A 13624-nucleotide genomic window follows, 5' to 3' on the forward strand; every position below is an offset into this window, starting at 1 on the left:
ATACCAGTAACAATGATGGGTCTCATTCTCCTAAAGAGCCTTGAATATAATCTCAGGGCTAGGATGAAAGAGACGATACTGGGGCCTGCTCGAGGCAATCGACGAATAACAGGATGATGAAATGAAATGAAATGAAAATATTTTCAATATATGCTGCTAAGCATATACAGAGGATTATAGGAAGACATTTTGTCTGAGTGTACTTTGACTCAGAGCTCTGATTCTGTTACTGTATTGCTGTAAGTACACTGACTAGCCATTTCACCTCATTGACTTATATTTCCACCTGTATATTAAAGCAACCAAGTAAGGTAGTCATAGTTCTTTCCTATGTCTGTGCCAACCTATAATTCTTATCGTTTTACTGTAAATCTCTATCTCTTGTTTAAAGATGCATCTTCCCAAGCACTGAATGACTGAAAAATTTTAAATCCCCAATAGAAGAGATGGCAAACTCTATTGGGAATTGGTATCTGAAGAATTCCTGGGAGCCTCACAAAATCACCAACGTTTCCTAAGAAGGCAGAGAAACAAAGTATGTGATCTTTTTCTCCAAACAAGATAGATTAAATCATCATTTCTTCTACCATGATACATACTTTCAGATGCTTGAGGCAAAAAGTGGGAATTTTAATGACATAAAATTTCCTTTTACATGTGTATTTTCATATATTTTTAATTTCTATAACTGGGTAAACAATAAGTACATTTTGTGGAGAATATTATTAAATTCAATTTATTATTTGTGAGGATACTATTTTATCATATGAACAATTTAGTTCTCATTTCTAAAAAAATCTATTCATTTTTTAACTTAAAAAATCCCATAGCTTTAATTGTTATGAAAAACTACAAACGTTAGATCTATGATAAATAAATGCTGTTTGGAGATTAAACATGTTTTGCTCAATTATTACTAAATATTTTCAGATGATTTACCTGCTTCTTAGTTAAACCATTATTTCCAATTATCTACTTCAATTCACCAAACCTCACTGCCACATACATATGTTTAAAGTTTTAACATTTCTTCTTATTGGTAGCTATTTTCTCTATACCATCCTTCCAGGCAAAGAATATCCAAAACAGTGATGAAAACCCAAGTTTACATTCTAAAGTATATAATGTATCAATGTGGGTTCAAACCATAAGAAGCAATCAATTAAAAAATACAAAGCTTTAGCAAGTCTCTTTTGAACATCACTGAATCTTCATTTCTCCTTTGAAATTCTCCTTATTCCTTTCTTATCTATTCCTTTCTTTTATTGTCCTACTGTCTTTCCAATTCCTCTTCAGTCTCCTTTTAGATTTCTATTATGCCTGTTACTTAGACATTTTAATGAATCCAACTATATCATATTGATTACACGCAGATTTCTACATTTAATAAAAATATTATATCACATGTAATACATAAAAGATTTTAGTATTTAAGCTAATAGACTCAGTATGAAATATTCCTCTTAATAAAAATTACCATTCAAAATCCAGGATACACACCATTTCAGTGGTGCTAACCTAGTAATAATGTATGTGATTTTGTGCCAAGATTTTTAGTCTTCAAATATAACTCTATATTGAAAATCATTTTACCAAACAATTTGGATTTAAAATTCTTGATACAAAATTTCAAGGGAAGTTTATATTTGGGGGATGAAGGTATTGCTCCTTATAAAATCTTACTGATAAAATCTCACTGTCATGATATTTTTAGAGTTTAGGTAGTTACAATATGGCTAAAATTTATGATATCAATAAACAAATTACTGCAGGGCACCACCACCAAAGAACCCATGATTCTATTTCACCTGTGCACTGATCTTTTTTTGGTGATTGGTAATTACTTTGTGTTCAAACACCAATAGTTTGCCATTGATCAGTACTGCTGATTCTCTTGTTCTGTCCATCTTCAGTGAGATCACCTGTTATCAAAAGTTTAATGTTTTATCAGTCTATTTTTCCTTCAGCAATGTAATGTAATGTATGTATATCACTGAGCATTTGCTGGTTTTGACAGCAATAATACTAAAACATTTATGTAATTTTTAAAAAATAGCGTTACATCTTCTCTATTTTAATTTCATGAAAAAAAGAAATACACATGTTGGGGGTGGAGTGATAGTCCAGTGGGTAGAGCATTTGCCTTGCACGTGGCTGACCCGGGTTCAATCCCCAGCATCCCATATGGTCCCCCAAGCACTGCTAGGAGTAATTCCTGAGTGCAAAGCCAGAAGTAACCCCTGAGCATTGCTGGATGTGACCCAAAAAGCAAAAAAAGAAAAAGAAAAAGGGAATGCACACACACACAAAGCTACATATGTAATTTACATTTCTGAATCCACTTTTCAAATTGTTTGTCCATTTACCTATAAGGACCTAGAGGTTTTACTAGTGGCTGTTTTTTAAAAAATTTATATACTGTTATATAGTATTAAGATATTAACATCCTAACTCTATGTAATTTCAAAATAGATATTATTCATATGTTGTCATAGGGTAGACTTGGTTTTGCTTGGGAGTGGGATGGCCTCTTCCAAACAGCACTTAGGAGACCCACAGGTCCTCATGGCAACTTCAGCCAAGTTGGCCAATGGCTCAATTTCAGGGCCCACGGATATAGTACTGTTTGAGCTTGTGGTTCCAGGGATTACCAAGCCACCCAGTATACTCAGGGGGCCTCCAGGGCTGCACACACTCTCTTTTTGAGTTCTGGGAGGACCATATGGTGCAGGATAGAACAGGGGTAGGCCACATGCAATACATGTACCTTAACCCCTGTGCTATCTACCCCCTAAATCAGACTATTTTATGACATGTTAAAAACAAATATTACAGGTATCTTAAAAGTAATCATGCATTTCTATACTTGATTATATATTTTAACTCATTTATGAAATACATTTTCATACTCATATACACTTTTCCAATTTTCTAGGTTTCAATATTTTTGTTTTTAATTTTTATTATGTTCTTACCTAAATTTCTTAAACTAATTCTTTATTATTTTCTAATGTCTTAAGTGCCAGATTAGTTCATATATTTAAATAAATTATATTTTTCCCTAAGCAGTAGATTGTTTCAGAGTGCAGTTTTGGTCATACTACACTAATTTTGAACCCCGTGTTTCTGTTATTTTGTGAATATTTTGTCATCACTTAAATATTCACTAATTATAAACTTTAAATAATCAACTCATAATGTAACTATAATGTAACTGTAGTGACTTTACGTTGACCTTTCTTTTTTTTTTTAGGTGATTTCACTACTCTCCCTTCTTCAGGATTCAATGGATCAAGTAAATGGTTCAGCAGTAACTGAATTTGTGTTAGTGGGACTTGCACATTCCTTAGAAATGCAGCTTTTTCTTTTTCTTTTCTTCTTTTTGTTCTATGTAGGTATTATCCTGGGAAACCTTTTCATTGTATTTACAGTGATTTTTGATTCTCATTTACACTCTCCCATGTATATTCTATTGGCCAACCTATCACTCATTGACCTGGGCCTTTCATCTACCACAGTTCCTCGGATGATATCGGACCTGTTCCATGATTATAAAATTATTTCCTTCCACAGCTGCATGACGCAAATGTTCTTTATCCATGTTATGGGAGGAGTTGAAATGGTATTACTGATATCCATGGCATATGACAGGTACACGGCAATTTGCAAACCTCTTCATTATCTAACTATTATGAATCCAAAAATGTGCATAATTTTGATAGTGACTGCTTGGATCACTGGGTTTATTCATGCTATGTTTCAGTTTGTTTTTGTCATAAATTTACCTTTCTGTGGCCCTAATGATGTGGGTAGCTTTTATTGTGATTTTCCTCGGGTGATTAAACTTGCTTGCAAAGACACTTACAGTTTACAATTTGTGGTTACTGCCAACAGTGGTTTCATATCTATGGCCACTTTTTTTTTCTTAATTCTATCATACATCTTTATTCTGGTCACTGTCAGGCAACATTCTTCAAAGGATTTATCCAAAGCCTTCTTCACGTTATCAGCTCACATTGCTGTGGTGGTTTTGTTTTTTGCTCCATGCATGTTTCTCTATGTGTGGCCTTTCCCTACTCAGTCATTGGATCAATTTTTTGCTATTGTGGACTTTGTTGTCACTCCTGTCCTAAATCCTACCATTTATACCTTAAGGAACAGAGATATGAAGATGGCAATGAAAAGGCTGAGTCAACAAGTTATAGGTTCTAGAGATATGACATAACAGATTTCATTGAGAAGAGCACAAAATATCTCTCATGAACCAACTAGGTCCTCAAGGTTACTGTGAACACTGTAAGATGTTTTAAATCTATAAAGAGATATTGAATCAAATAATTTCATTTTCAGATAGTTATTTGATAAATAGAAAAAAGTAATTTGTATTTATTTCTATCTAAACTAAATTTAAACTGCATAGTGTCAAATTACTCATTTAATTTTCATGTGAACATTTCCTATCTACACAAATATTTATCTGTACATAAATATTATTAAGGTAAAGGTAAAGGCCCTCCCGTTGATCGTCGATTTTCTCGAGCGGGCCCAGTAACGTCTCCATTGGAGACTTTGTTGTTACTGTGTCTGGCATATCGAATACTCTCAGTAGCTTGCCGGGCTTTACTAAATATTATTAGTATTACCTCCACACTAATAATTAGTGGAAATCAATTAATATTTCTTGTGGAAATTATGTGTATCCAATGGATAAGTATGAGTTTATATAAAAAACAGCCTTTAAAATCAAGAAAGAGGACTGGGAATTTAGCTCAAATGAAAGAAGAAATATATTAAATATGTGAGACCCCAGTGGCCCCTGGACCTCAATGGTGTTGTCTGGCCCCACTGAATACGACCCTTGCAAAACAATAACAAAGATAAGGACAAAAACATCAACGTGGAAAAAAATAATCATAATCATCGTTTAAGTTAGATGAGTTGGAAGGCAATACTATGTCAAAATACTTTGCTTGTCTTAGTCTTTTTCAGTGTACTTTGTTTAATGTCATTTTTGAGACTCTGTGCATCATGCAAAAACTATCTATGTGCCATGTTTTTCAATAGCAAAATTCTCTCTACGTCAAAGCATTTCTTATTCTAAAAAAGTTTTGTCAATCTTAAGTGTATTTGAAAGGTCTTACCCCCCGCTCCCTAGAAGGGATACCCCATTAATATCTCAGTTTGTTCAGTGTGTTTGTTCCTAAACAAGAGTATTCACTACAAACAGATGACCAGTAATTTTTGTTAAGACCTGTAAAGTCTGGTGGTAAATAGCATAGTTGGTTGTATTTCTGCAACTGAATTTAACAATATTTATTGTAGTAATTCTGTTCAGTCTTAATTTCTGCAGGATCATTAGAGCAATTCAATAAAAATACTAACTGATGAAATAAAAGACTTTCTTATTGACAGTCAGTTATTTTTCCTATATTTTTCTGCAAACTGCCACTAGTGCTCTAAGTTATCCCTTTTTTGCAAATCTAAAACATTGTAATTTATCTCTTATTAGATCATCCAGATTTTAACTTTATATTATCTTACTTAATTGACTTATTAGTATTCTTTTTTAAAAAATTCACCTTTCAACTCAGAGGGGTAGTAAAAACACCTAAGTAGGCCAAGAAGCTGTCATTACAGCCTTTAACTCAAGATAGTGTATGTTTCCTCAAGAGAAAACTTGTTGAGACTATAAAAGTCAAAGTCCAGGATGGCTACTTCCAGATCTCTTCAGATACATCTGGACATTTTCATAAAGACTCTTAATTAACCAGGTGGTTTATTAAAGAAGACAAATTGTATAGATATTTTTCCTTATAAAGGTTGTATTTCAAGACAAAGTTGCAAATACGAGAAAAATCTGCATTCTTATTTGCTCTGAAAATTGCTGAGCTTCTTCGTTATGAATGAGGTAGGTACAACAATGAATGTAAAATATGTCAGCAGAACTAGATACACTGTCACATTTTTGTTATTGAAATACTTCTATTAGCAATAAGTCATCCTTCAGAATTCAAGTGTGTATAATACGATAATTGTGTATTTATTGTCAGGAAAAATGTAATAATTCCATGAAGTTAGAATAAATATTTAGAATAAATAATATAAGTGATTCAGTTTTTCTTACCTTTTATTCCTTCTTTCAACCCATAATGCCTGGTTTGGGACATTCTTTAACAAAAGAAAAAGGCAAATCATATTCTAAGACATGTGAGAATTTTTTCTGAGAAATTTTGCCTGATTAACTCATTTCAAAACAGATAAACTATGATCCATAGATTTGCAATGGCATGCCCAGTATGACATAGTGAATTTGTGCTATCACCTAAGTCTCCACAATTTTTATATTTCACTGACAATTATGGAGACTTAAAGCAACTTTCTTTGAGGAGTATAAAAGATGCTTAAGACAGAGAATGATTTAATGTTTTTTACCATACCTTAATTGTTTGATAAAATTTATTAAAAAGGATTTTTTAGTTCAACCTATATCATGATTGCTACAATTATGTATAAGATTCTAGCATACATTAATTAACTTAAATTTGATGTTTGATTTAGAACCAACATAATTCAGAGCCAAAGCGACAGTACAGTGGGTGGAGTACATGCATAACACTTGACTGACCTGGGTTTGATCCCCAGCATCCCCTATTGTCCACCAAGTCTCACCAAAGGTGATCCCTACACACAAAGTTAGGAGTAAGCCCTAAGTGCCTCTGGGTATGGCCCAAGAATAAAATAAATAAGATAAAATAAAAAGAATCAACAAAATTCTAAAATTTTTTGGATACTACTCACTAAGTAAAAATTTTTTCTGCTAAAAAAAATCTAGATTCTTATTACCATGGTAAACAAATTCTTTATTGCAGTAAGAACACCCTGATCAACTAGTATCCCTAGTACATTTACCTATTACATATAAAATAAAACTATCAAGTTTGTCCTCCCCAGTAAAATGAAGTGGATTTATATTGGCAAATAGCTAAAGTCAATTTTAAAATGTTTACATAGATTCTAAATTAATATCCCAATCAATCAACTATGTCAGAAATTGTCTCACACTATGAAATCTTTCCTCTTTCCTGTCAAATATTTATCATTATATAAATCAGGAAATTAAAAGTCATATTCATCACCAATCTTACTATTAAATGTATATTGTACTTGGAAAAACTGAATTGCTAAATTATAAATGACTTTGAAAATAATAATGTGGAACTTTAAAGGATAGGGCTAAAAATAGGAACTCACTGTAAATCTCAATTTAAAAAATTTTTAATGGAATCCAGATAATAAAAAGTATAATTTCCAAGAACTATGGGATAACTGTGATTAAGGAAATCACACAAATACCATTACTGCTCCATAAAGCTTGATGAGAGTACCACTTAATTTCTCTCTAGAATCCATCAACTTCTAATTTTCATTTTTTAAATGTCTATACCATATTTTTCTTTCAAATCCTATTAGTTATTACTAATAACTGCTATTATAAATTACTATTTATTATTTGTCAAAAATATATTGAGCATTTTATAGTTATTAATAATTCACTACATTATATTAAAATGCTAATTCCTTGGAAAAACAAGACAGAATCCTATCTCAGTTTTATCTCTTGTTAATCTCCTTCACATTTTCTCTTATGTAAATTTTTTACATTTCCTCAATATTTTTCCATCCTGAATTCTCATTTTTAATCTTATTCCTCTTTCTTTTCAACTTATTTTTCTGTACTTAGTTTTTAATCTTCTATTTTCATATTTAATTTTATTTATTTATTTTTTTTTTAGTGAGACATAATGAGGTACAGTTTAGTTGATTCTCTTCTACACTTTTTAATAGAAGTACATTTTTCATTGCTTTTTGGGTCACATCCCAGCAATGCTCAGGGGTTACTTCTGGCTCTGCAGTCAGGAATTACTCCTGGCGGTACTGGGGGAACCATTTGGGATGCCGATGATCAAATCCGGGTCAGCCGCGTGCAAGGCAAACACCCTACCCAATATACTATCTCTCCAGTCCCGACAGCACTACATTTTAAATATCAGTTCCATCCTTTGCAAAGCCTTATAGCTCTCAGACTACTTTTTAAGATGATAATAAATGTAAACTTCGCCTGAAGCACTATCTTTACATCTGTCTTAGTTTTTATGTTTCTAACCAAGATTCCTAAACAAGACTATGAAGATTAATTCTGAAATTGTGTCCAGAAGGAAGAAACTTGAAATTCAATCATATTGCTATGACTTACATACAGATTACAAGTAAATGAGCCACTGAGATTATATAGTACAATGGGGGTAACATGGTACTCCCCACCCATGAGGAAATATTACTCAGTTCAGAGCCCTGAGAACTGTTGAGTGTGGCCAAAATGACAAACAAGCAAAAAAAAAAAAAGCCCAAGAAAGAATGATTTTTGGTAACCAGAGTCCTCTTTGAATCCGAAGTTGATTAATCTAACTACTAATAATTATACAATTTTATTGAACACTCACTAAATTCTTTGCAAAACACTTTACTAATTCATTTAAAATTCATAATTACTAATGAAAGTAAATATAGCTATTATGCACATTTGCAAAAGTAAAAATAAAGTAGTATTAAAGAGTTTCAAAGGCAACAGATGTGTATAAACTGAGGTACTACAATTTTCTTGTGTAACAAGATTGTAAATGATTTGTTTTATAGAATTTTTAAGAACTATACACAAAAGGAATGTAATGAAAACTAATAACATTTTCTCAAAAACACATATAATAAAATACTGTGAAAATATAAAACATACAATGAGTATATATTTTAGAGTTATGGAAATGGGAGAGATAATAAGTTGTATGGCATTTATTTTGCTTGCAAACCTGGGTTTGATCCTGGCAGCCCTCAGGGTCCCCTCACACCATCAGAAGTGATCTCTGAGTATAGAGTCATGATTAAGTCCTGAGCATCACTATGTGTGGCTCCAAAAACCAAAACATAAAAGAGGAATGACACAGGCTGCAGAATATAAACTTTTTTTTGAAGATCAGCAGCAAAGAATACAAAGGTAAACAGAGTTATAGACTTAATTTGGCTAACAAGGCAAGAAAAGGAGAATTTTATTAGGAATAAAACTGCCATGAGAGCTAAACAGCAAATACATGAGTTTAAGCTCTTGCTGCGTACATCACTGAGTCTAGTTGGATCCCTGTCACAGCGTATGATCCTCAAAGCACTACGAGAAACACTCCCTGAACAGAGATAGGAATAAAGCCCTGATCCCAGCTAGCTGTGGGTAAATCCCTTCTCCCCCAAAACTAGCTTGAATGGAAACCCTGAAGAGAACTGGATAATTTCGCTATAAGCAAAGTCAGATATGGGATGTAGAATAAAGCTAGTTTAATATTATGTGCACTATGAAGGGTTTTATGTAATGACTATAGAGAGTCACTATATAATACAAATCATGTAAAACTGGTGGTTTGAATTGAAAATAATAGTTTTTACTTCTTTCTGCCTCTCTTCTTTGTCACAACAAAGGCTATACCTTGGAATGAATCAACAAGTGAGAGAAATCACTCCATGGTGACAGAATTCATTTTTCTAGGACTCTCCGATTCTCAAGAACTCCAGATTTTCCTGTTTGTATTCTTTTTTGTATTCTATATGGGAATTGTGTTTGGAAATCTTTTTATTGCCATAACTGTGACTTCTGACTCCCATCTTCACTCCCCCATGTACTTCCTACTAGCCAACCTCTCCCTCATTGATCTGTGTCTGTCTTCGGTCACAGCTCCCAAGATGATTGCTGACTTTTTTAGTAAACGTAAAGTCATCTCTTTCAAGGGCTGCCTTACTCAGATATTTCTCCTTCACTTCTTTGGTGGGAGTGAACTGATAATCCTCATAGCTATGGCTTTTGACAGATACATAGCCATATGCAAACCCCTTCACTATACCACAATTATGCGAGGCAATGTATGTGTTGGCATTGTGATTGCTGCTTGGGGAACTGGTTTTCTCCATTCAGTGAGCCAGTTGGCCTTTGCAGTGAACTTACCGTTTTGTGGTCCCAAAGAAGTTGACAGCTTTTACTGTGATCTTCCTAGGGTCATCAAACTTGCCTGTACAGACACTTATAAGTTGGATATCATGGTCATTGCTAACAGTGGCATACTCACTGTGTGTTCTTTTGTTCTCCTCGTCATCTCCTACTCTATTATCCTAGTGACCATCCTGCGTCGCCCTTCAGATAGGTCATCTAAGGCTTTGTCTACTTTGACAGCTCACATTACAGTAGTTCTTCTATTCTTTGGACCATGTATCTTTATTTATGCCTGGCCATTCCCTATTAAGTCATTAGATAAATTTCTTGCTGTATTTTATTCTGTGGTCACTCCTCTCTTGAATCCTATTATATATACACTAAGGAACAAAGACATGAAAGCTGCAATGAGACGGCTCCTAAAACAGAATGTGAATTCCAGGTTAAAAACTTAGATGCTTAATTGTGAAATTAATCTGAAATAATGATATAGTTCATTGTAAATTTCGTAAATAACTTAGTAAAGTTCAAGAAACTGTAACTGCTATAGCCATAACTTTAGTTATTTTCAAAAAACTTTCACAAATGTTGCTTTAACTTATTCTTTGACAAAACTATAATTACAATCTTAGATATATATGCAAATTGATATCACAATTTGAAGATATCTCACATTTTCAAAATCATAAGAGACATAAATATTTGTAATTCCTGAATGCAGAGCCAGGAATAACCCTTGAGCATCACTCGGTGTGCCCCCTTCCAAAAAAAGAACTAGTCTGGTTTGTGAATCAAAGAAATAGAACAAGTGATTGAGGGGTTTGTCTTGCATGTAAATCACCCAGATTTTATCTCTGGAATCACATATGGTCCCATCAACACCACCATGAATGGTACATGAGCACAAAGCCAGGACTAAATCCTAAAAATTTCTGTCTTAACACCAAAAAATAAAAATATAGAGATTGGTTTATTAAGACTTAGATCCTTCATTTGACTCATTTCCCCTATACCATCAAAGCAACTGCACTGGTTCTAAATGAAAAGATATCCTTAGTGACAGGATTTACATGTAAACTTTAAAGAGGTTTGAAAAAAAAAAAACTCCTATTTCAATGTTTATATCGCTATATCATGGTCACGGTCCTCCCGTTGTTCATCGATTTGCTTGAGCGGGCCCAGTAACGTCTCCATCATAAGACTTGTTGTTACTGTGTTTGGCATATCGAATACTTCATGGGGAGCTTGCCAGGCTCTGCCCTGGGGGCGAGATACTCTCGGTAGCTTGCCGGACTCTCTGAGAGGGGCAGAGGAATCGAACTTGGGTCGGCCATGTTGGCCGCTTGTAAGGCAAATGCCCTACCGCTGTGCTATCGCTCCATTATATCAGTATACTCATCTATAATCCACTATAGTGAATGACACTTATCTATAAGCCACTATAGAGAATGACACAAAGAGTGAGTCTACCAGTATGAATGTGCTTTGTATACCTTTGACTTCCTATGGGCTGAAACAACAGGGCATAAGCAGGTTCTTTTAAGTACTTTTAAAGTATCCAAATCCCTGAATATGCTGAGATACAGTATATAATTTGAATTCCTACATATCATTTTTCATAATTAAGACTTTTGTATTTTTTTTCTTTTTGCTGTTGTAGCTGTTGGGTATTGTTTTTGTTTGTGGCCATGCCAGGTGGTACTCAGGAGCTACTAATGGCTCTGTACTTAGGATCACTCCTTGTGATGTTTTTGAGAACCAGGCAGTGCTAGGGATAGAACACAGGCCTCCTGTATGCAAAGAACGCACTTAAGTCCTTTGAGCTATCTTTCTGACCCCAATTACTGGCTTACCAGAACAGTTTTAAAGTCAAATTAATCTACCTACACCTTAAGTAATTGTGAATTTGGGCACATAAACTTTGCTAAGCTTCCAATTGCACATGTGCAAAAGGACAATAAAGAATACTTATACAAAAGATTCTTAGGAGAAATTATACAATATATAAATAAATAAAAGTAACACATTTTCTTGCATATTTCAACTCAGCAAATATTAGCTATTTTTTATATAAATCTTAAGTATCAACAATCCAAAAATTTTCAACATACCTCTACATACATGGGGGATATGACACACTTCAATCTTAACAGAAGCTCATTTGGGGAACAAATAAGTTGTAAACAAACACATCAGTTTTTATATGCAAACATTTACTAATGTGATATACTCTATAATTTAGGAGGCATGCCAAAAACTCAAGATAGAAGAAAAGAGAAATACAGGGTTGGAAAATTATAAAAGGCTTTACAAGTCACTACGATAGATAACTCTTGTGTCCAAAAAGAATCATTGAATCTTGCTAAAATTGAAGATTAAGTATTCTAAGTAGAAAGGTATTTTATTCAAAGTATAGTTTAAATTTATAATGAGAATTAAATGATACAAGGGTAAAGAACATATTTACCAAAAAGAGAGAAAGAATAGAACTTCATAAATAGGCTAAAAACAGTTGATGATAAGGACAATATTTCAAATTGGTGCAAAAAAGAAGTACCTATTAAGGTGAGATCGAATATCTGGACACTGCCAGGTATGACCTAAAAACCAAAATAACATAAATGCATATAAAATAAAAATACAATAAAGGGTCTCAACAATAGAACAAATGAAGTTGTAGACTAAATAATAATATTGAGATAAGTAGAGGAAACTACCAAAATAGTAGTAAACTACCAAAAATAAAGGATTTTTAATAAAGGAAACAAAATATGTGACCGCATCAACAGGAACATTGATACTGTTATAAATTTTCTAGAAGGAAAAAAAAAGATAAAGAGGAATTTTTCAACATGGTTGAAGAAATGATTGCCAAAACTTCCCTAATATTAGGATGGAGACATATATCTAAATCCAAATGCTCCTCAAGCAGCAAACAGAATAAACTCAAACAGACAAAGATATGCAGGAACTAAAATAATAAGCATCAATTCAGAAAAAGAATTCTAACAGTAGCAAAAGAAAAACAGATTCATTTTAAAGGAACCTTCAATAAGGTCCCAGTAGATCTATTTCCAGGCCATAAAGCAATAGCATGATACACATTTTTATCCAAAGTCTTGAATGAAAAGATATCCAGCAAAGAATATTCTATCCAGTAAGGTTATCATTCATATTTCAAGGAGTCATAGAAATATCTTCAGACAGACAACAACTAAACCAACTAAACAACAACTAAATCAATTCTGTTTCAAGTTCTAAATGATCTGTGAAAGTCAAAGAAATGCCATCAGAAGTTGGTAAAATTTTTAAAATTCAGTGTGAGGATGAATAAGAGTAATAATGAAGCCTTCTGGAATGAATTTGAGATTTACTTGATTTAAATTTAAAATGGGTGGTAAGACTAAAACATCAGTTATAAGTTTCATAATAACCTTATGATAAAAATAGTGGTCCAGAAAAGGTAGTACAGCAGATGAGGGGCTTGCCCTTTCATGCACCTGACACAGGGATCAAATCTGAGTCTCTTTAATCTATGGACCCCAGGTTCCCGATTTTAAGCTTTACTGTTAACAGCATCAAAACAGCATGACACTC

The 13624-nt window shown here is 33.3% G+C and overlaps 2 protein-coding genes across 2 annotated transcripts; both read left to right on the top strand.

Annotated features, from left to right (window-relative positions):
* The first annotated feature begins 3280 nt into the window (after positions 1-3280).
* LOC130041907 (olfactory receptor 4F6-like) lies at positions 3281-4225 on the top strand. Its single transcript, XM_056134191.1, has one exon. The coding sequence runs from the start codon at positions 3287-3289 to the stop codon at positions 4223-4225; it is 939 nt and encodes a 312-aa protein (XP_055990166.1). The 5' UTR covers positions 3281-3286.
* A 5282-nt stretch (positions 4226-9507) lies between these two features.
* LOC130041797 (olfactory receptor 4F4) lies at positions 9508-10482 on the top strand. Its single transcript, XM_056134061.1, has one exon. The coding sequence runs from the start codon at positions 9565-9567 to the stop codon at positions 10480-10482; it is 918 nt and encodes a 305-aa protein (XP_055990036.1). The 5' UTR covers positions 9508-9564.
* Positions 10483-13624: the final 3142 nt, after the last annotated feature.

This window comes from Sorex fumeus, unplaced genomic scaffold (assembly GCF_029834395.1).
Source record: "Sorex fumeus unplaced genomic scaffold, SorFum_2.1 ptg000098l, whole genome shotgun sequence".
Classification (NCBI taxonomy): domain Eukaryota; kingdom Metazoa; phylum Chordata; class Mammalia; order Eulipotyphla; family Soricidae; genus Sorex; species Sorex fumeus.

Excerpts from the sequence above, each read along its gene's own strand:
- LOC130041907 (XM_056134191.1), top strand. The coding sequence starts at position 3,287 with ATGGATCAAGTAAATGGTTCAGCAGTAACTGAATTTGTGTTAGTGGGA.
- LOC130041797 (XM_056134061.1), top strand. The coding sequence starts at position 9,565 with ATGGTGACAGAATTCATTTTTCTAGGACTCTCCGATTCTCAAGAACTC.